The 20747-nt window shown below is 45.2% G+C and overlaps 1 protein-coding gene across 1 annotated transcript in view; it reads right to left on the bottom strand.

The window, feature by feature from the left end:
• Positions 1–20747, bottom strand: part of Fat3 (FAT atypical cadherin 3) — a 553599-nt gene that overhangs the window by 65848 nt on the left and 467004 nt on the right. The window contains exons 9-13 of the mRNA XM_051198808.1: positions 19074–19284; positions 11418–15491; positions 7825–8021; positions 6792–6945; positions 4143–4376 (exon numbers count right to left, since the gene is read on the bottom strand). Of these exons, the coding sequence (XP_051054765.1) occupies positions 4143–4376; positions 6792–6945; positions 7825–8021; positions 11418–15491; positions 19074–19284 (4870 nt within the window). The remainder of the gene's footprint in view (positions 1–4142; positions 4377–6791; positions 6946–7824; positions 8022–11417; positions 15492–19073; positions 19285–20747) is intronic.

Genomic DNA, 20747 nt, shown 5'->3' with positions numbered 1-20747 from the left:
CTTACACGTTGGTTTTGTTCCTCTAAAGACTCCTTTCTCACCATAAGGCTGCCAGCCAACCTGTGGCAGCTGACCTCCATCCTGGCTAACTTAGGCAGCATAGTGCTTTTTCTGTCTTTTCTTCTCCATTCTTCTATAGGAAACTGCTGGGACTTGCCTAACTTATGCTTTGTTTTGTTTTGTTTTTGTTTAAACTCTAATAAAATTATCCTCTTTGACAATAAAAGTTGACTTTGCTTGGCTTTTGGGAAAACAAAACAAAACAAACAAACAAATACAAAACAACAAAAACCAAACCCCTTAGCTGCTAAGAATAGTTAATATCCAAAAGGTGTACTAAATCTAGCATATCAACTCCAAAGAAATAATGCATTAAAAGATCAAAACCTCCCTGTCTTTACTGAATGATTATTAAACTTTCATAAATTTGGGGTCATGAAATCACGTCACTACTTTATGGGGCTGAGGATATTTTCATTTTACAGGAAAACTAAGAACTTAACGCTAACATTTAGACAGTTACCATGCTATTTCTTAGAACTCATAAAATGGGTATAAAGTATTTTGTCTTCCTCTATTTTATTTTATTGCTGCTAGAAGAAATTCTTACAACATTATTTTTGGTTCATTATGAATGATTCATTGGAAGGACCTGTTTAACTAAATATGTTTGAAAATGAGAAAACCAAAGGGTGAAGGTTTAGGAATTCATAGTAAGGCCTTTGGACTCGGGAATTCATGGAATCATATTTCAGGTTAATATCTTGTCATCTCTCTACAAAGTAGAGTGACGAAATATATAATGCAGCTAAATGATGGTCGTCAGAGTCCATTTGGATTGTTATGACAAAATATTTAATGTGAGTAATTTTGGGGTACTCAAATTCTGTTAATGTTCTGGGAGCTGGAAATTCTAAAATCAGGTACCATTGGTTCTGGTGTCTGAGGATGCTGACTCCTCAAAGCTGCTGCCTCTGTTTACCCTCACAGCCCGAAGGGGCACAGGCTCTCCCTCAGGCTTCCTCGATGAAGACGTTAAACACTCTGTATGGGCCCAAACTTTTGTTACACACATCCCCTTCCCTACAAAGGCTGCATCTCAATATAAACACATCAAGGGTAAGATTTCAACAAAAGCACGTTAGAAGGACACAAAATCTCATGAGCTAATACCAATAAAATTGGCTTACCATTTTCTGTAAAGGAATATTATTAACAGAAGTCTCCTGGGCCAAATGGACTTATAATTTGTCACTACAAGTCAGTTCAATAACTCGCATGAACCTGAAGCAAATTATGCTAAGAGAAAACATGCCAACCTCAAAAGGGTACAAATGATATGCTTTCGGTTAATGACATTTTAAATAATAAAATAGAAGACATAAGGCTAAATGCTTGGCAGTGTATAGTATTAGGAGAGGAGGGTATGGTCACAATGGTGTCTGTGGGAGCCTCGTGGTGGTTAAGGATGCTGAAGGCTGTGAAGGGACACAGCGATGGTTACATGGGAACCATGTTCACTCCCAGGAAAGGTGGGTATGCCTAGTGACGTGCACTTATATCAGCCTTGTGATGTTTAATAACAGTTCTGCAGTAAGGCGGGATCACCACTGGGGAGTTGGGCTGAGGGAAAGTTAAAAATTCCTGTGAGTCTATAATTATTTTCTTTAAGGAAGATAGACATTTCTTTATTATTTTAGAGAAGGGGTTGCAACTGTGGTTGGGTGGTACCAACAGTTAGCGGGGAGCTGCTCTGTAGGGGGGTGGGGGTCTGTGGCTACCTATCACACAGCAGCTGCTATTTAGCACACTGTAGGAGCTGAACGCATGACATTCCCATCTTCTCAGCACTACAGTGTTCATAACGAGCTGTAGATTAAAATATCCAAGTAGAACCTGACTTCCGTATAACAATAATTAAGCAGAGCTCTGCATAGCAATTTGTATAAAGAAAATGAAACACACTAGAGGGGTGGATTGGGTTTCGTAGCTTTGTGTGTGAACTCAGTTTCCACACATCAAATCTGGCCCCATAGTGAATCCCCTACACAACCTCCTGATACTCATTACGCAGTGCTCCCTCTAATCTTAGGAAAGAGGCATTTACCCTGGAGACCCATGTCTGATCGGGGTCACTAAGGGCCTGTCTTAAACTCTCAGTCATGACGCGCAGAAATTTTCTGATGTCAGTTCAGACACACTACCGTGAGCTCTGATCAAATCCTCCACGAACGCTTCCTCTGCTTGGTGCATGCGCAATGGTGGGTACCCTTTTTATATTTCTTAAAACACTTGTTTGTTCTACCCTACCTACCATAGCTGTGGAGTAAGTCCTCTCCTTCCAGTTTTGCACTGTTTCAAGATTTGAACTCAGGGTACCAGAGTGAAGAAGTGACATGGGTCTTTAATTACTGAGGCATCGGCCATCCCCGCCTGTCACTGCTCTTTTGAGAAAATGAACAAGAGTCTGGTACCATACAGGAGGTTTCCTAAGACTGCCATGATGGCCAGGCACATACGTTTCCTACAATGGTGTCTATGGCACCCAGGTCCTTGAACTCTATGTGAGGCTCTGCAAAGAAGCCTTCTGCTTATTGTGGAAAATGTGAAGATCAAGATATGGTAAGATCTCCATCAAATTTCCTTCTTCTAGGTCTTTCCACCCCTGTCCTGACAAATGACCAGAATTTAGATTTCCTCCCACTCCATCTGCCAGTCTGGCCAACTGACCAGACAGGAAGCTAATGGTGTTCTTCATGGCATCATGCAAATCATCTCTCAACCCCACCCCGCCCCACCCCACTCCACCCTCACCAGGTCCAAACAGCATTGCACTGACCAGACTTGTATGTCTATTCCCTGGCAGCTTGAACACATCTGGTCACTTCGTGAAGGGAATGAGTGGCAGAATTGAAGGTTTTCAGCTTTTGAAATTTTATTTATGGGCTAATTACACATCCTCAAGTCAAATTTTAAATTGTTAAAAAAAAAAAAAAGACTCATTAGCATTGATTGATTCTGTCCTCTTTTCCCAAAATCCTCAGATAAGAGTCCAGAGAGTGTTTTCTAATCTTCTTTGAAAAAGATTGTTTACAGTTATTACATAATTGCACACTAATAAACAGTCTTTTTTGTTTGCCGTTTTCCACTATAATGTACATGCTTTTAAAGGTCTTGGCTTTAAAATTATGCTAATGTGATAAGAGCAATAACTCAAGTGTAGCCTCTAATTTCTGCAAGGGGAAATATGAAGAGACCCTGGGTGCTACGTTTGTTTTTAGCTAATTGCCATGTGTTTGCTTTTCCATTAGTCCAATAATTTTTCTATCAATTCAGAATTAAGCAGTAAGGCAGTGAATTATATAAAGGCCTGCTTAGCATAACAGACACACCCCTTCATTCCCATCCTCTGATTTACAGTTCTTAAAACGTACAAGCAAAAGGCTTTGCATGCCCTTTCATATTTATATTCCATCATATGGTCACCTCCATAACTTATGCATTCTTAGAAGGCCTACCTCGCAATTAACTCCCTTCTCTTCCAATCCATCTCATTATATCAAAAGGATCTGAACACAAACTTCATTAGCAACTTTCACCCACATGCTGCTAGTGGTGCCTGTTTGTATGTAAGTAATGGGTGGGGGGTAGAGGAAAAGGAGTCTGGAAAATTCCACATTGAACTACCGGTAGCACATTTAATAACTGGTCTTTCACTGCGTCACTGTGGAGGAGTACAATAGAGATTGTCATATTTCATCAGACTGTGACATGAGTCTTCACAGAAATGGAAACTAACGCTCCCTGTCACAGTTTTAACTGTATTTAGGAGGAATAGGCAAATAAGAATGCTATTTTTTTTTTATGAAAATCACAAAAGCAAAAGATCAGAGCCTATAAACTATCTCCACATCCTTAGTTACAAGGTATAGGGATTCCAAGTTCTCTTTCTAGGACTCTGGAGGAGGGAGGGTAGCAGAAGGAGGAGGAAATCATGTGGAGTTCTTCCGATATAACAGGCATACCCGCTCAGGAGTGAAAGCCTGGCGTACTGTACGTGTTCTAGTAGAAGAACCTTCTAGAACCTACTGCTAGGTGCAGTGTGCCAATGTGGGGGAAGACTGGCTGGTGAATTGACTTACCAACATCAGGGTCCATGGCTTGCACTCTGGTCAGCAGAGCCTTAGTGGCCGTGTTCTCGTAGACACACACAGTGTAGTGGTTGGAAGAAAACACAGGAGGGTTATCGTTCACATCTTCCAGGACCAGGAGGACACTGGAGTGGCAGGAGCGGCCGCCCCCGTCAGTGGCCCTGGCAATCAGGTTGTATACTGGGACTCTCTCCCGGTCCAACAGGGACAAGGTTTTTAACTCGCCTGTGAAACGCAACAGAAACACGGTTTGTCTGGCTTAAAAAAAAAAAACGGTCCTTTTCGTGGAAAAGCAGAAAAATCAATTTTATGAAGATTTCTAAATACAAGACACGTCAAAGACATAAGACCTTGGCATTTAGGCATCAGGGAAATATCACAGAATTTTAGATGCAACAGCAAACCAACCACTTGACCTTCAGATTAATTAATCCTTTTGCAAAGCTTCCTGAGGTTCTGTCTTTTGGTGAATGGGGGAAACCCTCACAGATAGACGGCTCCAGGCATATAATTGTCCCAGTGTCCATGACCCACAGGCCCAGGAGCACAATATTCTGTTTCTAAACATTCTGCTTTTTACCCCATCTCTTAGAGGAAAATAAAACCATCAAAACTGGCTGGCTTAGCCAGAAAGTTCTTGAGTGATGATTAACATTGGTTGTCAGTTTGATAGGACCTACCCAGAGTCAACAGGAGGCAAGGCTCCCGGAATATTAAAGGGGGGGTTATGTAAATTAGAGATTCCTATGAGAGATATAAAAACCCTGGGCTGGGTGGGATCTTGGGCTGTGTAAATGGAGAGAGTGACCAGAGTGTTGGAATTCATTTTTCTGACTGTGGAAGCAATCTGACCAACTAGCTACCCCAAGCTCGCCACAGGGACCCTCCTGCCACGATGCACTGTACCTAGAGCTGTGAGCCACGATCAGCCCTTCCTTCCTTACATTACTTTTGCCAGGGTGCTAGTCACAGCTCCTGGAAAAGTAACTAATGTAGGTTCTAGCCCCTCAAGGCTCGAGCCAGGTATACAAACTAATGGAGTTGTAATGTACTTAGCTCATATTTGTGCCACATTCCTATCTTCCCCTCCCTCCCTCCCTCCCTCTCTCTCCCTTTCTATTGTCTATAGATATATAGATAGTTGGATCTGATTTTGCATGTGAGAGGAAATATGCAATGTTTGTATTTGTCTTTTCCCCTGTATTAGCCTCTCTCGTCTGCCTCCCCACACCCTTGTCTCCTTCTTGCTCCACACTAGCCTCCCGTTTACCTTCATGTCACATACATTTGAGTATATATGTATACGCGTTATCCGAGTTGTTGTTGCTTAAGTGTCGATGGAAAATGAGAAATGAAGTGGGAACCCTGAGTTATTGCTATTCATTGCAAAGTATGATTGTGGGTCATTGCTACTCGTAAGTGACATGGGCGACATTTGGAAAAGCCACAGGGGTTATCAGTCAGTTCCTTCTATGGCTTCCTAGCCAGGTCTCCAACACAGCCCGCACCGAGTCCTTTGCCTCTCCTATTCAAAAAGCCGGCAGGAGTATCTCGGGAGGGCAGTCAGACCTTCCAGGGCCTGTTTGAGATGTGTCCTTTTTCTCTCTTCTCTGGCCTGCAACCTGCAGTGTTTTGCTTCAACTCTTAGGAGCTTGCCTCAGTTCCCATCGCCTTTCCTCAGAGTACCGGCCACTTCGGTGGTAGCCCTGCAGGCTTCCTCCGCATTTCTTCTTCCTTTCCCTGCGTCTCTCTTGATTGTGGTTATGGGTCATCTGTCTTCAGATAGGACCCAGCGAGGTCAGGAGCGTGTACTCACAGGACTTAGTCTGTACTCCCTGGGAGGATCCATGGGAGTAAGCCAAAGGGAATCCGGTGAATTTTGGAGACTTATCTCACTGGGATGAATACAATACTGGAAATATGCAAGCTGTTTACTGTCTAGACTTCATTTAAAAATTTCCACTAGATGAACCACCCAGTGTACAACACAGAAATACTTTGTGCCATAGAAAACGACTTTTCCATCAGCTCCGGCCTTCAATTCGGGCATCTGACTTTAGTTTACATAACCTTTTACCTTATAATTGTCTGATTATGCAAGGGAATTTGGGGGCTCACAGCTTTGGAGCAACTAGGCATGAATGTCTAGTAAAAACCAGGCAACAGTGGTAATAGACATCAGAAGGGAACCAAATAGATTTTACCACGAAGGAACTTTTCTTGCTAAGCATCATTCCTTAGCCTGCGTGGTGATCAGCTTTTGTGATGCGATTCCTCTTCTACTCTTTGTTAGCCAGGACTTAACTCACAGAGCCATGTATTCATTTAATAACAGTGAATGTGGAGAATCAGATGGAAGGAAGGGAGTGAGGGAGGGAGAGAAGGAAGGAGGGAGGAGGGGAGGGAGGAAAAGTGGGGGGAGAGGAAAGAAAAGTCCCAACTCTGACCAAGTCAAGTTCCTGTGTCCCAGAGTGCCCATCGGAACACTACGAACTGCTTATTTCATAGAGTCTAGCGCAGCGGAGCCTCACATCAAGCCTCTAGATGGGTAACTCTCTACTCATGGTAAGACCACAGGAGAGGATAAACTCTGACATGGATAAATAATGGCATTTCCCCAAAGAATAAATTTCACCTTACCACTTTCTGGATCTAGAAAAAATTCATTGTTTCCAGATCCATAGAGTGAGTATCGTATGTCTCCATTGGATCCGATATCCGCATCCTGGGCACTGACCTTCAGGATGATTTTATTCGGTGGAATGTCTTCTGGAAGAGATGCTGAATATGCAACCTGGACAAAGGTCAGCAAGAGCGAGTCAGTCATTACTGCCTGTGGTACAAAATCCTCCATCAACACTGTTACAACAAACTAAATCATTACTGCCTGTGATACAAATTTTATAGCTACCATTTTAGCAGATTTCTTTAAAGTTCATTCATATGGTTTAGCTTTTGTGGGTTCTTTCCTTTGCCCGAGACCATGTTTCAGTGTGCAGCATATTCATTTCCTGACATTTTCTGCCCACATTCACTTACAGATATTTGTTGATCACTTACTGTATGTAAAGTGAGTAGATGGTATGACTTGTAAGAATACAGTGGTAAAGAAAACAGATAGCATCACCGCATTGTGACCAACTGACTCTGTCCACTTTTCTGTTGAGACCAAATGGGCTCCTGGGATTGTTTACACCTCTTTGCAGAGTCATGGGCAACATCTGGCCTTAGTATGTGAGATTAAGTCTACATACATCCCTTTTCTAAGATACAGAACACAAATATTGTCTCTTGGTCCACACGTTAGGAAACATAGATTAACAATCATTTAATTTTGGCAAGAAAAAAAATGCAATCTAGCTCTTGGGTCAGCACTGTGCATTTCAGAGCAACGGAGAGACTACCTCACTGCAGACCTGGAGACCGCACTCAGCAACCGTGACAGCTGTGTAATCTGCAAATAGTCACCTGGCCACATAGGGCCCATTTTTTTTTCATATGCAGTGATTTAGAAAGAGGCTATGAATTACTTAAAAGTTAATTTTGAGGCACATCATTTCTGTCCAATTGGTGAGTGGCACAGGGATCGGGTGCACGATCCTGTTGGCTATCTAGATTCCTTTCACATTTAGGGCATCTAATACCAGACTCCACTTCCTTCCCTGAAGCTCACCTGGTCACATACTGGGCTGTTGTCATTGACGTCACTAACAGTCACTTCCACCATGGCTTGTGTGACAAAGAGTCCATCAGAGGCAGTGATATTGAGGAAGTAAATGTCTTGTTCCTCTCGATCCAGAGGTCTCTTCACATAGACCTTCCACTCACTCTGTACCATGCCCAGAGCAAAGCGTCCTCGAGGGTTTCCTCCTGTAGTAGAAACAGAGCCACGTGAGAGTTCACACAGGGGCATCCAGGTATCCCTAACACTGTGTCCTTACGAGACTGAAAAGAGTTGAGAGTCCCTTTATTTCTCCTGGAAAAAAAAAAGCATGATATTTATACACTTATCTTGTATGGAAAGTAAAATAGCAACTTTCAAAGAGAATAAAATCCACTTAGAGAAGCTGGGGGTGATCTTTTGTTTAGTTTCCTTTAAAGGTAATCAGATTCAAACTGTGAACCATCAATTGGCTCCTCGGGACGATGCGATTGTCTTTCCACTGGGTCTCAAGAGAGGTTGTATTACACTGTAGTTCTCGTCACCAAGACGATTTCATTAGCTGCTGAGTTGATTATACAATCAAGGAAATGCAGCCAGTGCTGGTTAAGCAATCTTTTAGTGAACGCTTTATCATACAGTTGAGGTCTTCTCACAAGGACTGGAGTTTGGGGAGAAAAGCTTTCACCACACAGGACAAACCATGAGTATTAAATAGTCCTAGCAAGAGGTCATTTAAGGAACAGTGTAAAGAGAAGCATGGTAATTAAATCAAACTGAAGAAAGCAAAGTTGTAAAAATGGAAGGAAAGGAGAAGAGAAGGAATAAAATGGCCCAAACAGATTTCTTTTCCATTTCATGAACATGCATGGGGACTAAAGCAGCTTGGCATGGGTGACGTAGGAAGAGGGAAGGAAACTTGACCTTTCCTCCCTAAGGGGAAAATCATGTCAATTCTGACACCCAGAAAGGCTGGGCCAACGCCGCTAGGAAATAGTCGGAATCCAGTGTGGGGATTCGGTAGCAGACAACGTCACAAAACGTGTCTGCTTCAGCCGGAAAGCTCAAGTCGTACAGGGGAAGAGTTGTGACAGACTACATGACTAAGTGGGAGGCTGGGACAGCCCTATTGCCTTGGGACCCTCTGGGTGTAGCCCAAGCCCCCACCCTATGGGAACGCTAAAGGACAAAAGCAAAGGAAACAAGAGCCCACCAACTAACCCCTGCTTACCCTTCCACATTAGTCAATGACATACACTTTTGCTTTTATTGCACGAGCATCCTAGAAGCATCTGTTCCTCCTGAACCTTCAGTGGGCTCTGAAGAGTCTGCAACCGCTCAATTCACAAATTTCCCTTTCCTCAAATGAACTGTTTACCATTCATATGAAGCTTGGTATGGTGGTACATGCCTGAAATGCCAACACTGTGAGGCTGAGATGGGAAGGCCATGAGTTCAAAGCTGGAGTGGGCCACATAGTGAGTGAAGAGCAAAACAAACAAATGAATGCCCCTAAATTTACCCTAGGACACAATAAACAAAAGCAGAAGGAAAATATATCTTGCCAACTGTAAGAATGGAACTGGCTCAATTCATGGTCAATCTTTTTTATTTTTTTATGAAAAGGCAAGCTATGGCCCTAGGATTCTTAGCATTACACTGGTTCCAAGGCTTCTTCAAGGTAAGAACCACAGGATAACTGAACCCAAGACATATTTGATAACACATTTTCCCTCCAGGTCAACGGTTCCCTCCCTTCTATGGGATTTCTTTTAAATCATGTGCAGATATTTTTGGTTGTCACAGGATGGTAGTGAGTCTGGAATCCCGTGCGTGGAGGGGGTAGGTGTGGCGAGAAATAATCTACAATATATAAAGTGGCCAACCTACCATAAGAGACTTACCCAGCCCGGGTGTTGGAGGTAGTGACGGGAAACCCTGCCTTGGGAGACTCCGGGTCTTCCCTGTGATATCACTGTCTGCCACCACTGGCTAGAATTCAGTTGTGCTGTGGTTGAATACTATTTCAGCGCACACACAGATTTAACCTCTCTATTAAATGCCTTCAGCGCAGGCAAGCCCACAATGCTCCTTTGTTACATAAAATGATTACTGTTCCTTTGTTAGTCAGAGGCAGCATAGCCAACTTGTCCTACATCAGAGGCAGAGCTTAAATCTAATTAAAATCAGTTGGTGGTTGGCTGTGCTGATAGTATGAGGGACTTTAAGTTGTGCTGCTCTCATGACTAGCTATGCTGACGGGATGGTCCCTTAAATCATCTACTGATACTTCAGAGACCATGTAAAAATAGTTGAGGCTGGGTATTTGACCATTCTTCCAAGTACAAGTACTTAAAAGAGTGTCTTCCCCCCCCCCCCACCAAAATGAATGCAAATAAGTTGACTCCTTGCTTGTTTTCTGTCTGTTTTGTTTTTTAACTGCTGAAATACTCACTTTTGTGGAATAAGATGCCATGTTTCAGAGAAAACACAAAATACAAAAAGTGTTCTTACGTGAGAAATGCCAGCTCCTTGAAAGACAGAAACAACCTCGGGGATGTGGCCATCTCAAGCTTCGAGTGTTTGCTCCGGTACGGCCCTTATTCAGCAGTGATTAATTAACTTTTCCACTAACAGTCTTAAGCAGAATCTGTGTCCTAAGGGCATCCTAATTAATTAATTTTTCACTTGGAATAATGTTTTTTTTTTTTTCCTCTAAGGGAAAGCCACCTGACTACAAGTATTGATGCATTATTTGAAATCTTTTGGCATGTGGCTTATGTTCTGGTTCATCTCAGCATCAAGGTGTTGTCTCTAGGGCCCCAATCGGTTTTTAGGAGGGGTTTTCCTAACACCGCCCACCCTTCCTCTTCATTGCTAAAATTGGGCCATCCCTGAAAGATGCTCCTGAGCGAGCAGGGGCAAACTGTTCACTCTGATGCAAATCCCCCAACCTGGCAGAGCAATGGTGACATTTTTGTGCACTTTTAGTGACCTTATTTGTCTGTCTTGGTTTTTCTGGTGAGCAGCAACTTACCATTGCAAAAGACAGGCAGGCGTTTCAGGGAAACAGGGCTGTCAATAGAAATGTTCTTTGATCCTGAGTTATAAATGTACAATTTTCCAGCAAAAGGTCAAACTGAGACTTTTAATTTCCGTGTGTGTGTGTGTGTGTGTGTGTGTGTGTGTGTGTGTGTGTGTGTGACAACACATTCTTATAACTAGAGAAAAGCTGAATATAAAGCTTAATGAGGACATGTGTGTAGCATTATTAAAAGCTCAGAAGGGGATTAAAGTTTAAAAACACCTCTTCTACTAAAAAGAGCTGTTATCTTAATTCCTTCAATTAAAATACTTTGCTTGTTTTCTTCTTTTTAAAAAACATCAGGAAGTGATATTAAGGTTGGCACCAGCTACTGTAAGACTGTGGACTATGGCCCAGTGAGGAACCACCCGAGGGAAATCCCCATGGAAACAACCAGATTTCTCACTCAGAAACAGAAAGTTCCACCCCTCCCACCCTGACCGCATCCTCCTGCCCCTGGTTGCAGCCCTCTTTTCTCCAGTGAGCAGAGAGCATGGTAAAGTCGGGTGATGGGACTTACCCGTGATGTGGTAGCTCACTTGGCGATTTATGTTGGAGGTGTCTTTGTCCAAGGTGCTGAGAACAGCTACCACCTCTCCGGGGGGATCACTCTCCTTTACATTTCCTCGGTACACCTCATGAGCAAAGACTGGCGCGTTGTCATTTATATCTGTCACCTTGACTGAGACCAGAGCCATGGAAGAAAGAGAGAAAGCCTCTCCCAGGTCAGAAGCCACCACAGAAAAGGAGAAGGCAGGGTCTGTCTCATGGTCCAGGTCCTTCAGTGTACTGATCCATCCCGTGTTGCTGTCAATACTGAACGCTTCCATTACCCTCTCGAGATGGGAATCTGAGTGTAGGGAGTAAGTGACCTGTCCGTTCGCTCCCCAGTCCATGTCTATGGCTCTCACCTGGGCAAGCTTCGTGCCGACAGGCATCCCCTCCATTATGATTGTCTCGTAGCTCGATGTTTCAAAGACTGGCTTGTTGTCATTCAGATCCAAAACCTTGACATCCACATCCACAGTGAACACAATGTCCACCTTGTCCAGGGGTATAGTGGCTGCTACTTTGAAGTGGAAAGCTGGGCTGACTTCGTGGTCAAGCCGCTTGTCGAGTTTGATTGCCCCTGTCTCTTGTTCGATGATAAAGATTTCCTCTTTGTTATTCTCTGGCCGTTCTCCATTCACCATGCTGAACCGAACGCTCTGATTGGGCAGGATCCTTAGGGTGTCCACAGTGCTTCCAATGGCGGTATCTTCTGCAATGGTAAATGAGTACTGTGGCTGGGTGAATGAAGGCAGGAGCGTTTCAGTGGGCAGGACATGGATGTAGACGGGAATGAGGGAGTGCCTGACGGGGATGCCACCGTCTACTGCCTTCACGAAGAAGGACAGAACCGTGTTTCTCAGTTGGTTAAAATTGCCCTTGGTCACCATCCAGCCATTGTCAGGGTCGATCTCCAAGAGGTCGGCCACTGAGACGGAGGCCTCGCTGTAGAGAGAGTACGTGATCCTAGAATTTGCTCCATCGTCTGGGTCCAGAGCTTGAACTTGAGTGACTAAGTGTCCCCTCCCTACGTCAGCCCTGACACTGGCCCTATACTCCACTGTCATGAACTGAGGGGCATTGTCGTTCTCGTCTACCACGATCACCTGCACAGTGCAAAATGTCGCTCTCCCACCACCATCCAGGGCCCGCAGGTAAATGCTAATGTCTCCTTCCAGTGGGTTTTCACGGTCCAGCCTTTCTGTTGTGATGATCTGTCCATTGCTGTCTATGAGGAACCGATCCTTGGCGAAGTCATTGATGATGGAGTAACTGATCTGTCCATATGTCCCGGGATCCCCATCTGTGGCTGGGACATGAATGACCTTTGTCCCAGAAGCTGCGTTTTCTCTCACCTCTGCTACGTATGTGCTCTGTGAGAAGGCCGGGCTGTACAAGTTAGCTCCAAGCACTGTGATGTGCACCTGAGCAGTGCTGGTAAACAGGCCGTCAGACACAGACACATTGAGACTGTACAGAGGTTCCATGCGCTGCTTCCTGTGGCTAGACAGTGTGAGGACTCCACTCCGGCTGTCCATCAGAAAGCTGGTCCGGTCATTCCCGGATAAAATACTGTATTCCAACCGGTCGAAGTCAGAGCTGTCTGCATCTGAGGCTTGCACACAGGTAACAAAATGACCCCGGGGGGCTAATTCACTCACGTAGGACTCATAAATGAGCTGATTAAAAACGGGGGGGTTGTCATTGACATCAGAAATGTAGATGTGGACCAGGACTTGGCTGCTCATGGACGGAAAACCGTTATCAGTTGCTGTGACTTTCAAAGTGCAGTGTTGCACTGACTCATGGTCTAGCATCCTCGCTGTCAGGATTAAGCCGCTTGAGCTATCGATGTGAAAGTAATCTGTGCTATTGTAGGTATCCTGGACAATCTGATAGTGCACCAGCTTATTGTTTCCTGAGTCTGCATCCGTTGAGACAAGTTGCAGAACAGGGGTTCCAATGAGCGATGCTTCAGACAGTGTTGTGTTGTAAGTGGGCTGGTCAAAAACAGGAGGGTTATCATTGACGTCATCCACCAGCACGTCCACAGTGACTTCAGCCCTGGCACCTGTAAGAGCATCACTGGCTCGCACGGTCAACTTGTAGACGGATTTGACTTCATAATCCAAAGGGCTAGTGACTTTCAGGACCCCTGTGTCAAAGTCAATGTTAAACTGTTGGAAGGGATCCCCATCAATGATGAGGTATATGATGCCCTGGCCTTCTGGGCTGGTGGCATTGATACTGAGAATGGGAGTGTTCATTGTGACATCTTCATCAATCGATGCTGTATAAAAGGGCTTATCAAACACAGGCATTGCTTTGTTAACAATGGTTATGGGAAGTTCCACTGATTTGGATAGAGATGGATTGCCACCATCCTTGGCGAGGACGGTGACTCCGTAATCAATGTTGGCGAGGTCTGAGTTGAATGCTTCTTTTAAAAGCACATTCCCTGAATTAGGGTTAATTTCAAAGTGCCCATAGTCATCCTGCAAGACGTAGGTCACTTCCCCATTGGCACCTTTATCCTTGTCGATGGCTGTCACCCGGTATATTAGAGTCCCTGGCTCAGCATCGACTTGCACAGCAGCATAGTAAGGGAGGCCCACAAAGACAGGAGAGTTGTCATTTACATCTTCAATATTAACCCTGACTACCACCCTCGCCACCCGCAAATGGTCCAGCTCACGGCTGGCTTCCACCACCAACTCATACAACTCCTGTTCTTCGCGGTCGAAGGGCACTCCTGTGGTCTGAATGACTCCTGAGGTAGATTTTATCTTGAATTTATTTCCTGGGTTTAAGATGCTGTATTTCAAGGGCTCATTAAGGCGGTTCCCGACTACATTGACAATAGCAACTTTGGTTATGTTTGTGCTGTTCTCTGAGATGGAGGTGGCATAAAAGCTTTGTGTGAAGCGGAGGCCACTGTCCATGGCTTCTTTAACCACGATGGTGACCATGGCGGTGCTGTAGAACTTCCCGTCTGACACTTTGACTATCAGCATGTAATGATCTTTGGAGAGATTATTGTTTTTTATGGTGAGCACTCCACTATTTGGGTCCATTAAAAAATGGTCCACACCCCCTTCCATGAGGCTATATGTCAGTTCAGGGGGTACCTCAGAGTCGGGGTCTGTGGCACTTACCTTCAGAATCTCCACACCAACGTAGGTGGGGAGAAGTAAGACAGTCTCAAACACAGCCTGAGTGAACACAGGTGGGTTGTCATTCACATCTAACACCTCAATGTTGACTTCAACAGGGTTCTCTGCAGTCAGCTGTGGGTCCCCACTGTCTCTCACGCACACATGGAAATGGAAATGTGCAATGGCTTCATGGTCTAGGTTGGCGATTGTTCTGATGGCCCCTGTGCTGGAGTCCACTGTGAAGAATTTCTTGGCTGTGGACTCCACAATCTGATAAACCAGTAATGCATTTTGGTTGCTGTCGGCGTCTGTGGCTCGGATCACCAACGGGCTGTTGTCTAGGCTCCTGACAATGCTGTTGATGGGGGCAGCCTCACTCAGGCTGCCTGAGTATTGAGAGGAGAGAAACACTGGGGGGTTGTCATTTTCATCCACAATCTGAATGCTGACAGTGGCATTGGAAGCCATGCCTGCCATGTTAGTGGCCTGGATGATGAGTTGATAGGCAGAGGTCTGCTCATAATCCAGAGCTCTCCGAGTGGTGATGACTCCAGAATATGGATTTATGGTAAAGACTCTATTGACGTTCCCATCTTTGACCTCATAAATGAGGGATGACTGGCTGATGGCTGAGATCAGGACGACAGAAGTTCCAATGTCAACGTTTTCATTTACTTCAGCTTGGTAGTCTTTGTGCGTGAACTTGGGGTGGGAGTTATCAGACATGCTGATGGAGATGCGTACAATTGCAGTGGCAGACATTGGTGGAGAGCCTTGATCTGTGGCTTTAACTGACAGGACAAACTGACCCATGGCTGTCATGTCTGGCTCTTTGGAGATGGTAATGATGCCCAGGACTGGTTCGATCTTAAACGTGTTCCCTGTGTTCCCTAAAAAACAGAGATCAATGGGGAAATGAGTTACAAGAGGGCCACTAAAGAGTTCAATGAAGATTCAGACTTCCTCTCTCAGCACTTGTCTACAATTTGGCCAGCACTGAACATCTCTTCATATTCTCTCCCAATCATTCTCACAGCAAAAGGAGACTTTTTTTTTCTGTGATATTGAGAAACAACTTAAATTACGTCAATTCAGTAGCTTCTCAATCCAGGATAAAAGTCACTAGCAAAAATTTAGCCCTGTGTACATATTTGAACTGGGAAATAGGAGCACTTGCAGGAAAGCCCTTCTGTCAGGGATATATGGGTTTCCTTGTTCCTGGACCCATGAGAAGAGGGATAGCTAGGATTGGCATATACCTCCACTAATATGAATGTATGTCCTAACTGCAAATATAGAATGAATATATGTCAGTCCTATAATAGCGCTGTGTTCTCTGTCTAAATCTTTTTAGCTTCAGAGTACCATCATAGTCACTCAGTTTCAGGTTGCAGCATGGGTAGACTTTGGATGTGGAATCCATGCTACTTTTCCACAAGAAAACTGGCTTTCTCCGAAGGTGACTTTGACGAGGCAGGGAATTCTCCTAAGTCATTGCTTGCTTTGCAAGTTTTAAGGGTTTCTTCAGGATTCCCCTTCCTCTGTTCCTTCTCTTTGTTATCCTGTTTCTACACTGTATGACTACACATGCGGGTGTAAAAGCAGATATAAAAAAAAAATGCTAGATTGGTACTCTAACCTGTAGTCATTCTGTTTACACCAGAGAGCTCTCAGGTGAGGCAGAAGAGTGTTGGCCATCAAAACTGCCACAAACAGGAGGCACAGCTCCTATGAAATGGAGGCATGGGCCCTGCTATGACATGTCTTGCATGGGGAATGAGAGAGCTTATAGCAGAATCATTTCTGCTAAGTAAGCGTAAGGCCAGCATCCATGTCACCCAAGCAATGGTCCTCTCCAAGTGATGGAGTGACACACATCTTTGACCAAAGGATGCTAATAGTTCACGCCCATGTTCACTGCTGTCCACGTCCTACCTCACAGCCAGTAGGTGAGTCCTGCCTCACTCTAGGTCAACAGAGTTTTACGGAAGGAACGAAGCTAAGGCATATTTTCATTCCAGGCCTTCATACCCCAGCTGATTCATCGCTGTGGAGTCACATGACACACCCTTCCAGGGTGTTGTGATCTCATGTCAGGTCCAAGCTGGGCCTCTCTGCTCTTTCTCTCTTCAATATATTGACCTTCCTCTGCAATTGGCTACTTGCTTGTTCTTTCCTTCTTCTCACGAGTCTTCGGGAAATCAACGTCTTATTATTTTCTTGGAATATGTGGTTCCTGGAGACTTTTGGCGGCAGGGCTGAAGCTGTCCCTTACACAGCACAGCAGCTGCCGTAAGCACAGGGCTCAATAATTATTATAGAATGACCCATACGAGGGGCAGGTGCACTGCTTCTTAGGCTCCAGCGTGTTTCTAACCCACAGTTCCTTCTATTGTGCTGCATTAGAGGCAACAATAGCACCAACCCTATCCATACAAGACTCAAAGTTCTGCCACTTTCCACTCCCCTGACACACACACACACACACACACACACATACACACACACACTGTGCTCAAGTCCAAAGGAAAAGCTTCAGTATGTCTTTAGAGGCCAGGCAAACAATAGCAGTTTTATAGCCCACCAGTAAACAGAATAAAATCTGGCTTATCTGAGGCTTCTGAGACAAGTTCAATAAAACCTAACATTTATTACAACTACTCCTCACTTGCCTGTTTCCATCACCCAAGAAAGAGCTTGTCAGCTGCCCTGTGAGGACCACAGGTCCCAAATCAGGCTGTGTGTGAAGGACAGGCAGGCCTGAGGTCTGGCTGTGGGGGTCCTGGTGTGTGTGTGTGTGTGTGTGTGTGTGTGTGTGTGCGTGGTGGTGGGGGTGAGCTATGTGTGAGGGGCTGTGTGAGTGTAAGGGACAGACAGGCCCAGGGAAAGGCTGTGTGTTTAGAAGGCCTGAATGACAATGACAGGTTTGTCATGCACGCTATAATTCTCATTAAACTCTTATGCATACAATCAAAAGCTACTTTGAGACATCTATCATTCCCAGAATTATATCTTTCTGGAGATTCAGGTTTTCTATGCAAAACATGTTTTAAAGAAGTAACTTTTCTTCTGCATTTTAGTCAGTCGTCAAAGAAATGACCAAGCTCCATGCTCGAGTCATGGAGGTAAAAATGGGAGGGGGCAGTGATCCTCGGCACCCTAAATATTAGTTTAAAAATCATGTGAAGCCCCAGGAATGAAAGTAGTAGATTTATAAATATAATAAATAGATAAGTGTCCGTAAAATGGTAAGAATGGTGGGAATAAAGCCTTACATCAAATGTTTACAGTGACATGAGGTAATGGATATGGATGAATACAGGGAGGAAAAGACAAGCTTAGATGGAAGCTTAGACAGAACCCTGAGCATGGACAGATTGGAAATGCTTCCAGTGATATTTATTTTTCACTTCTTAGCTTTCTTATTTGCAAACTAGAGAAACTGAGATTATTTAGTGCAGTAGTAACAATATTCTATGGTAACCAAGAGGCAGAAAACAGTTTCTGAGTAGGTTTAGCTCGATGGCAACCCCCGCAGTAACACATGGGAAAACTTTGTAGGCACACGGCCGTTAATGAGTGAATGGTAACCCAGACCCATCTAAAATATGACATCTAATCCAAAAAGTAGATTTTAGATTATTATTTGGCACGGGGGCTTTTTTATTTATAATGTTGGTGGCATTGCTTTGTCTCAATTTTCTCGTCCTAAACTAGTTTCCTACCATGCTCATTTTAATTCTGCTGCTCACTCAAATGCTCTACATTTAAGAGAAGGGCGGGAAGCTGTCCCCTTGCCGTCATGGAGAGAATGTGCATTTGGCATTGCATACCACAGACATGCCACACAACAGCATGAATATTCAAAAATGCCAAAACAGAGGGGGGAACACCAAACAAAAGGGGGGGAGACTTCATTTTTAGTTTCGTGGTCTTTCTTCTTGCTCGGACACTCATCTGTAATCAATGCTTCTTAGCTGTCCACTTTCAAACCATCTATAAATTGCTCTTCAAATGTTAGCATCCTTGGAAAAGCACTAAGACTTAGCACACATGCTCTTATGTATTTGTCTGTCTACTTAAGCGAGTAGTTCAGGTCCCATAGCCACCCATTGCTCAGTGGCTCAGACTGTCTCCAACCTAGGCCAGGTGTTTGTGTTCATGGTGGCTGTGCTGGCACTGCTGAAGTCTGCAGCCTGCGCACTGGTGACTTAATCCAGCTATGGTTATTTTAGAATGAGTCCCTGATTGGTTGGTTTCTGGGTCTGAGCTACTGAACTCATTATACACTTCTTCACTTCAGAAAACTCCAAGACTGAATTCAAGGAAGGAAGCTCTTTCTTTGCTGCCCATACTGAAATGCTAAGACCTTTATACACAGCATTGCACTAACGGGTTGGTAAGTTTACAGGGTGGGCTCTTTGCTGAAGGTGGGGTGTCACACTTTGTGCTGAGGTCTCTGCAGCTCTCACCTGCTTCTATGGAATATGTGAGCTCTGCATTTTCCCCTTTGTCTTTGTCCAGAGCTGTCACTTGCAGAACAACTGATCCCAGGGCAGCTGATTCGAACACCGATGCTTCATACAGTGGACTGGTAAAGTAAGGGCTGTGATCGTTTGCGTCTTCCACATTCACAATGACTCGGGCCAAGTTTCTTCGGTAAGGAAATTCCTGATCTCTGACCTTTAGGCAAAATATAAGAAGCAGCAGGACTAAAAACTTGAATTGCAAAGAACTCACATGGCTATGTTTGCTGAGAAAACAAAGTGAGATAATGCATGCAAAGTGCTTGGCCCAGTCTTGCACAGCTATGCACAGCTACAAAGTATTCAGCAAACAGTGGTATCACAGAAGAGAGAGAGGAGGGGGAAGGGAGAGAGGGAGAGAGGGAGAGAGGGAGGGGGAGGGGGAGAGGGGGAGGGGGAGGGGGAGGGGAGGGGGAGGGGGATGGAGAGGGAGAGGGAGGGGGATGGGGAGGGAGAGGGAGAGAGAGGGAGGGGAACAGGGAGAGGGAGAGGGGGAGGGGGATGGGGAGAGGGAGGGGGATGGGGATGAGAGGGAGAGGGAGGGGGATGGGGATGAGAGGGAGAGGGAGGGGATGGGGATGAGAGGGAGAGGGAGGGGGATGGGGATGAGAGGGAGAGGGAGGGGGAGAGGGAGGGGGATGGGGAGAGGGAGAGGGAGAGGGAGAGGGGAGGGGAGGGGGAGGGAGAGGGAGACGGAGGGGAACAGGGAGAGAGGAGGGAGAGGGAGGGGGAGGGAGAGGGAGAGGGAGGGGGAGGGGAACAGGGAGAGGGAGATGGAGGGGAACAGGGAGAGTGGAGGGAGAGGGAGGGGGAGGGGGAGGGAGAGGGAGAGGGAGAGGGAGGGGGAGGGGAACAGGGAGAGGGAGATGGAGGGGAACAGGGAGAGGGGAGGGAGAGGGATGGGGAGGGGGAGGGAGAGGGAGAGGGAGGGGGAGGGGAACAGGGAGAGGGAGATGGAGGGGAACAGGGAGAGGGGAGGGAGAGGGAGGGGGAGGGGGAGGGAGAGGGAGAGGGAGGGGGAGGGGAACAGGGAGAGGGAGATGGAGGGGAACAGGGAGAGTGGAGGGAGAGGGAGAGGGGGAGGGAGAGGGGGAGAGATTGAGATTGTGAGCCATCTGCGAGCAGGGCAACATCATCTCTATTGTTTCACTTGATGCCTGGCCTGTGATGTAGTTAATACCTGGGTACCACAAACACAGTTCTCTCGTTTGGTTTCCATAGTCATTTCTTCCTTGTTATGTATTTGCATTCAGTCATAGAACGGTAGACAGAGAATCTTCTAAGGGATGGGATTAATGAATACAGTATGGTTACATTCATTCATTCATTAACTAACATTTACTGTTATTTATACTGTCAGGTTCACCGTGTAGGTAGAGTAGCTCAGTAATGAACTAGACAGTCTCTATCTTCAAGAAGATTAGGATCTTTGAAGGGGGTGGTACAAACGAGCCTCAGAAAGTCATAATACCAAGCAGTTAAATGCCAGCATGGAATACATTTAAGCTCTCACAGTGAGTATAATCTAACACTCAACTTCCTGAATGAAATAACCATGGAAAAATGTAAGGAATAACATGATGGTGATGGCGACGAGTACTACTTTTAGGCAAGGAGAGC

Source organism: Phodopus roborovskii, unplaced genomic scaffold (genome assembly GCF_943737965.1).
Source record: "Phodopus roborovskii unplaced genomic scaffold, PHOROB, whole genome shotgun sequence".
Lineage (NCBI taxonomy): Eukaryota > Metazoa > Chordata > Mammalia > Rodentia > Cricetidae > Phodopus > Phodopus roborovskii.
This window is presented reverse-complemented; position numbering and strand designations above follow the sequence as displayed.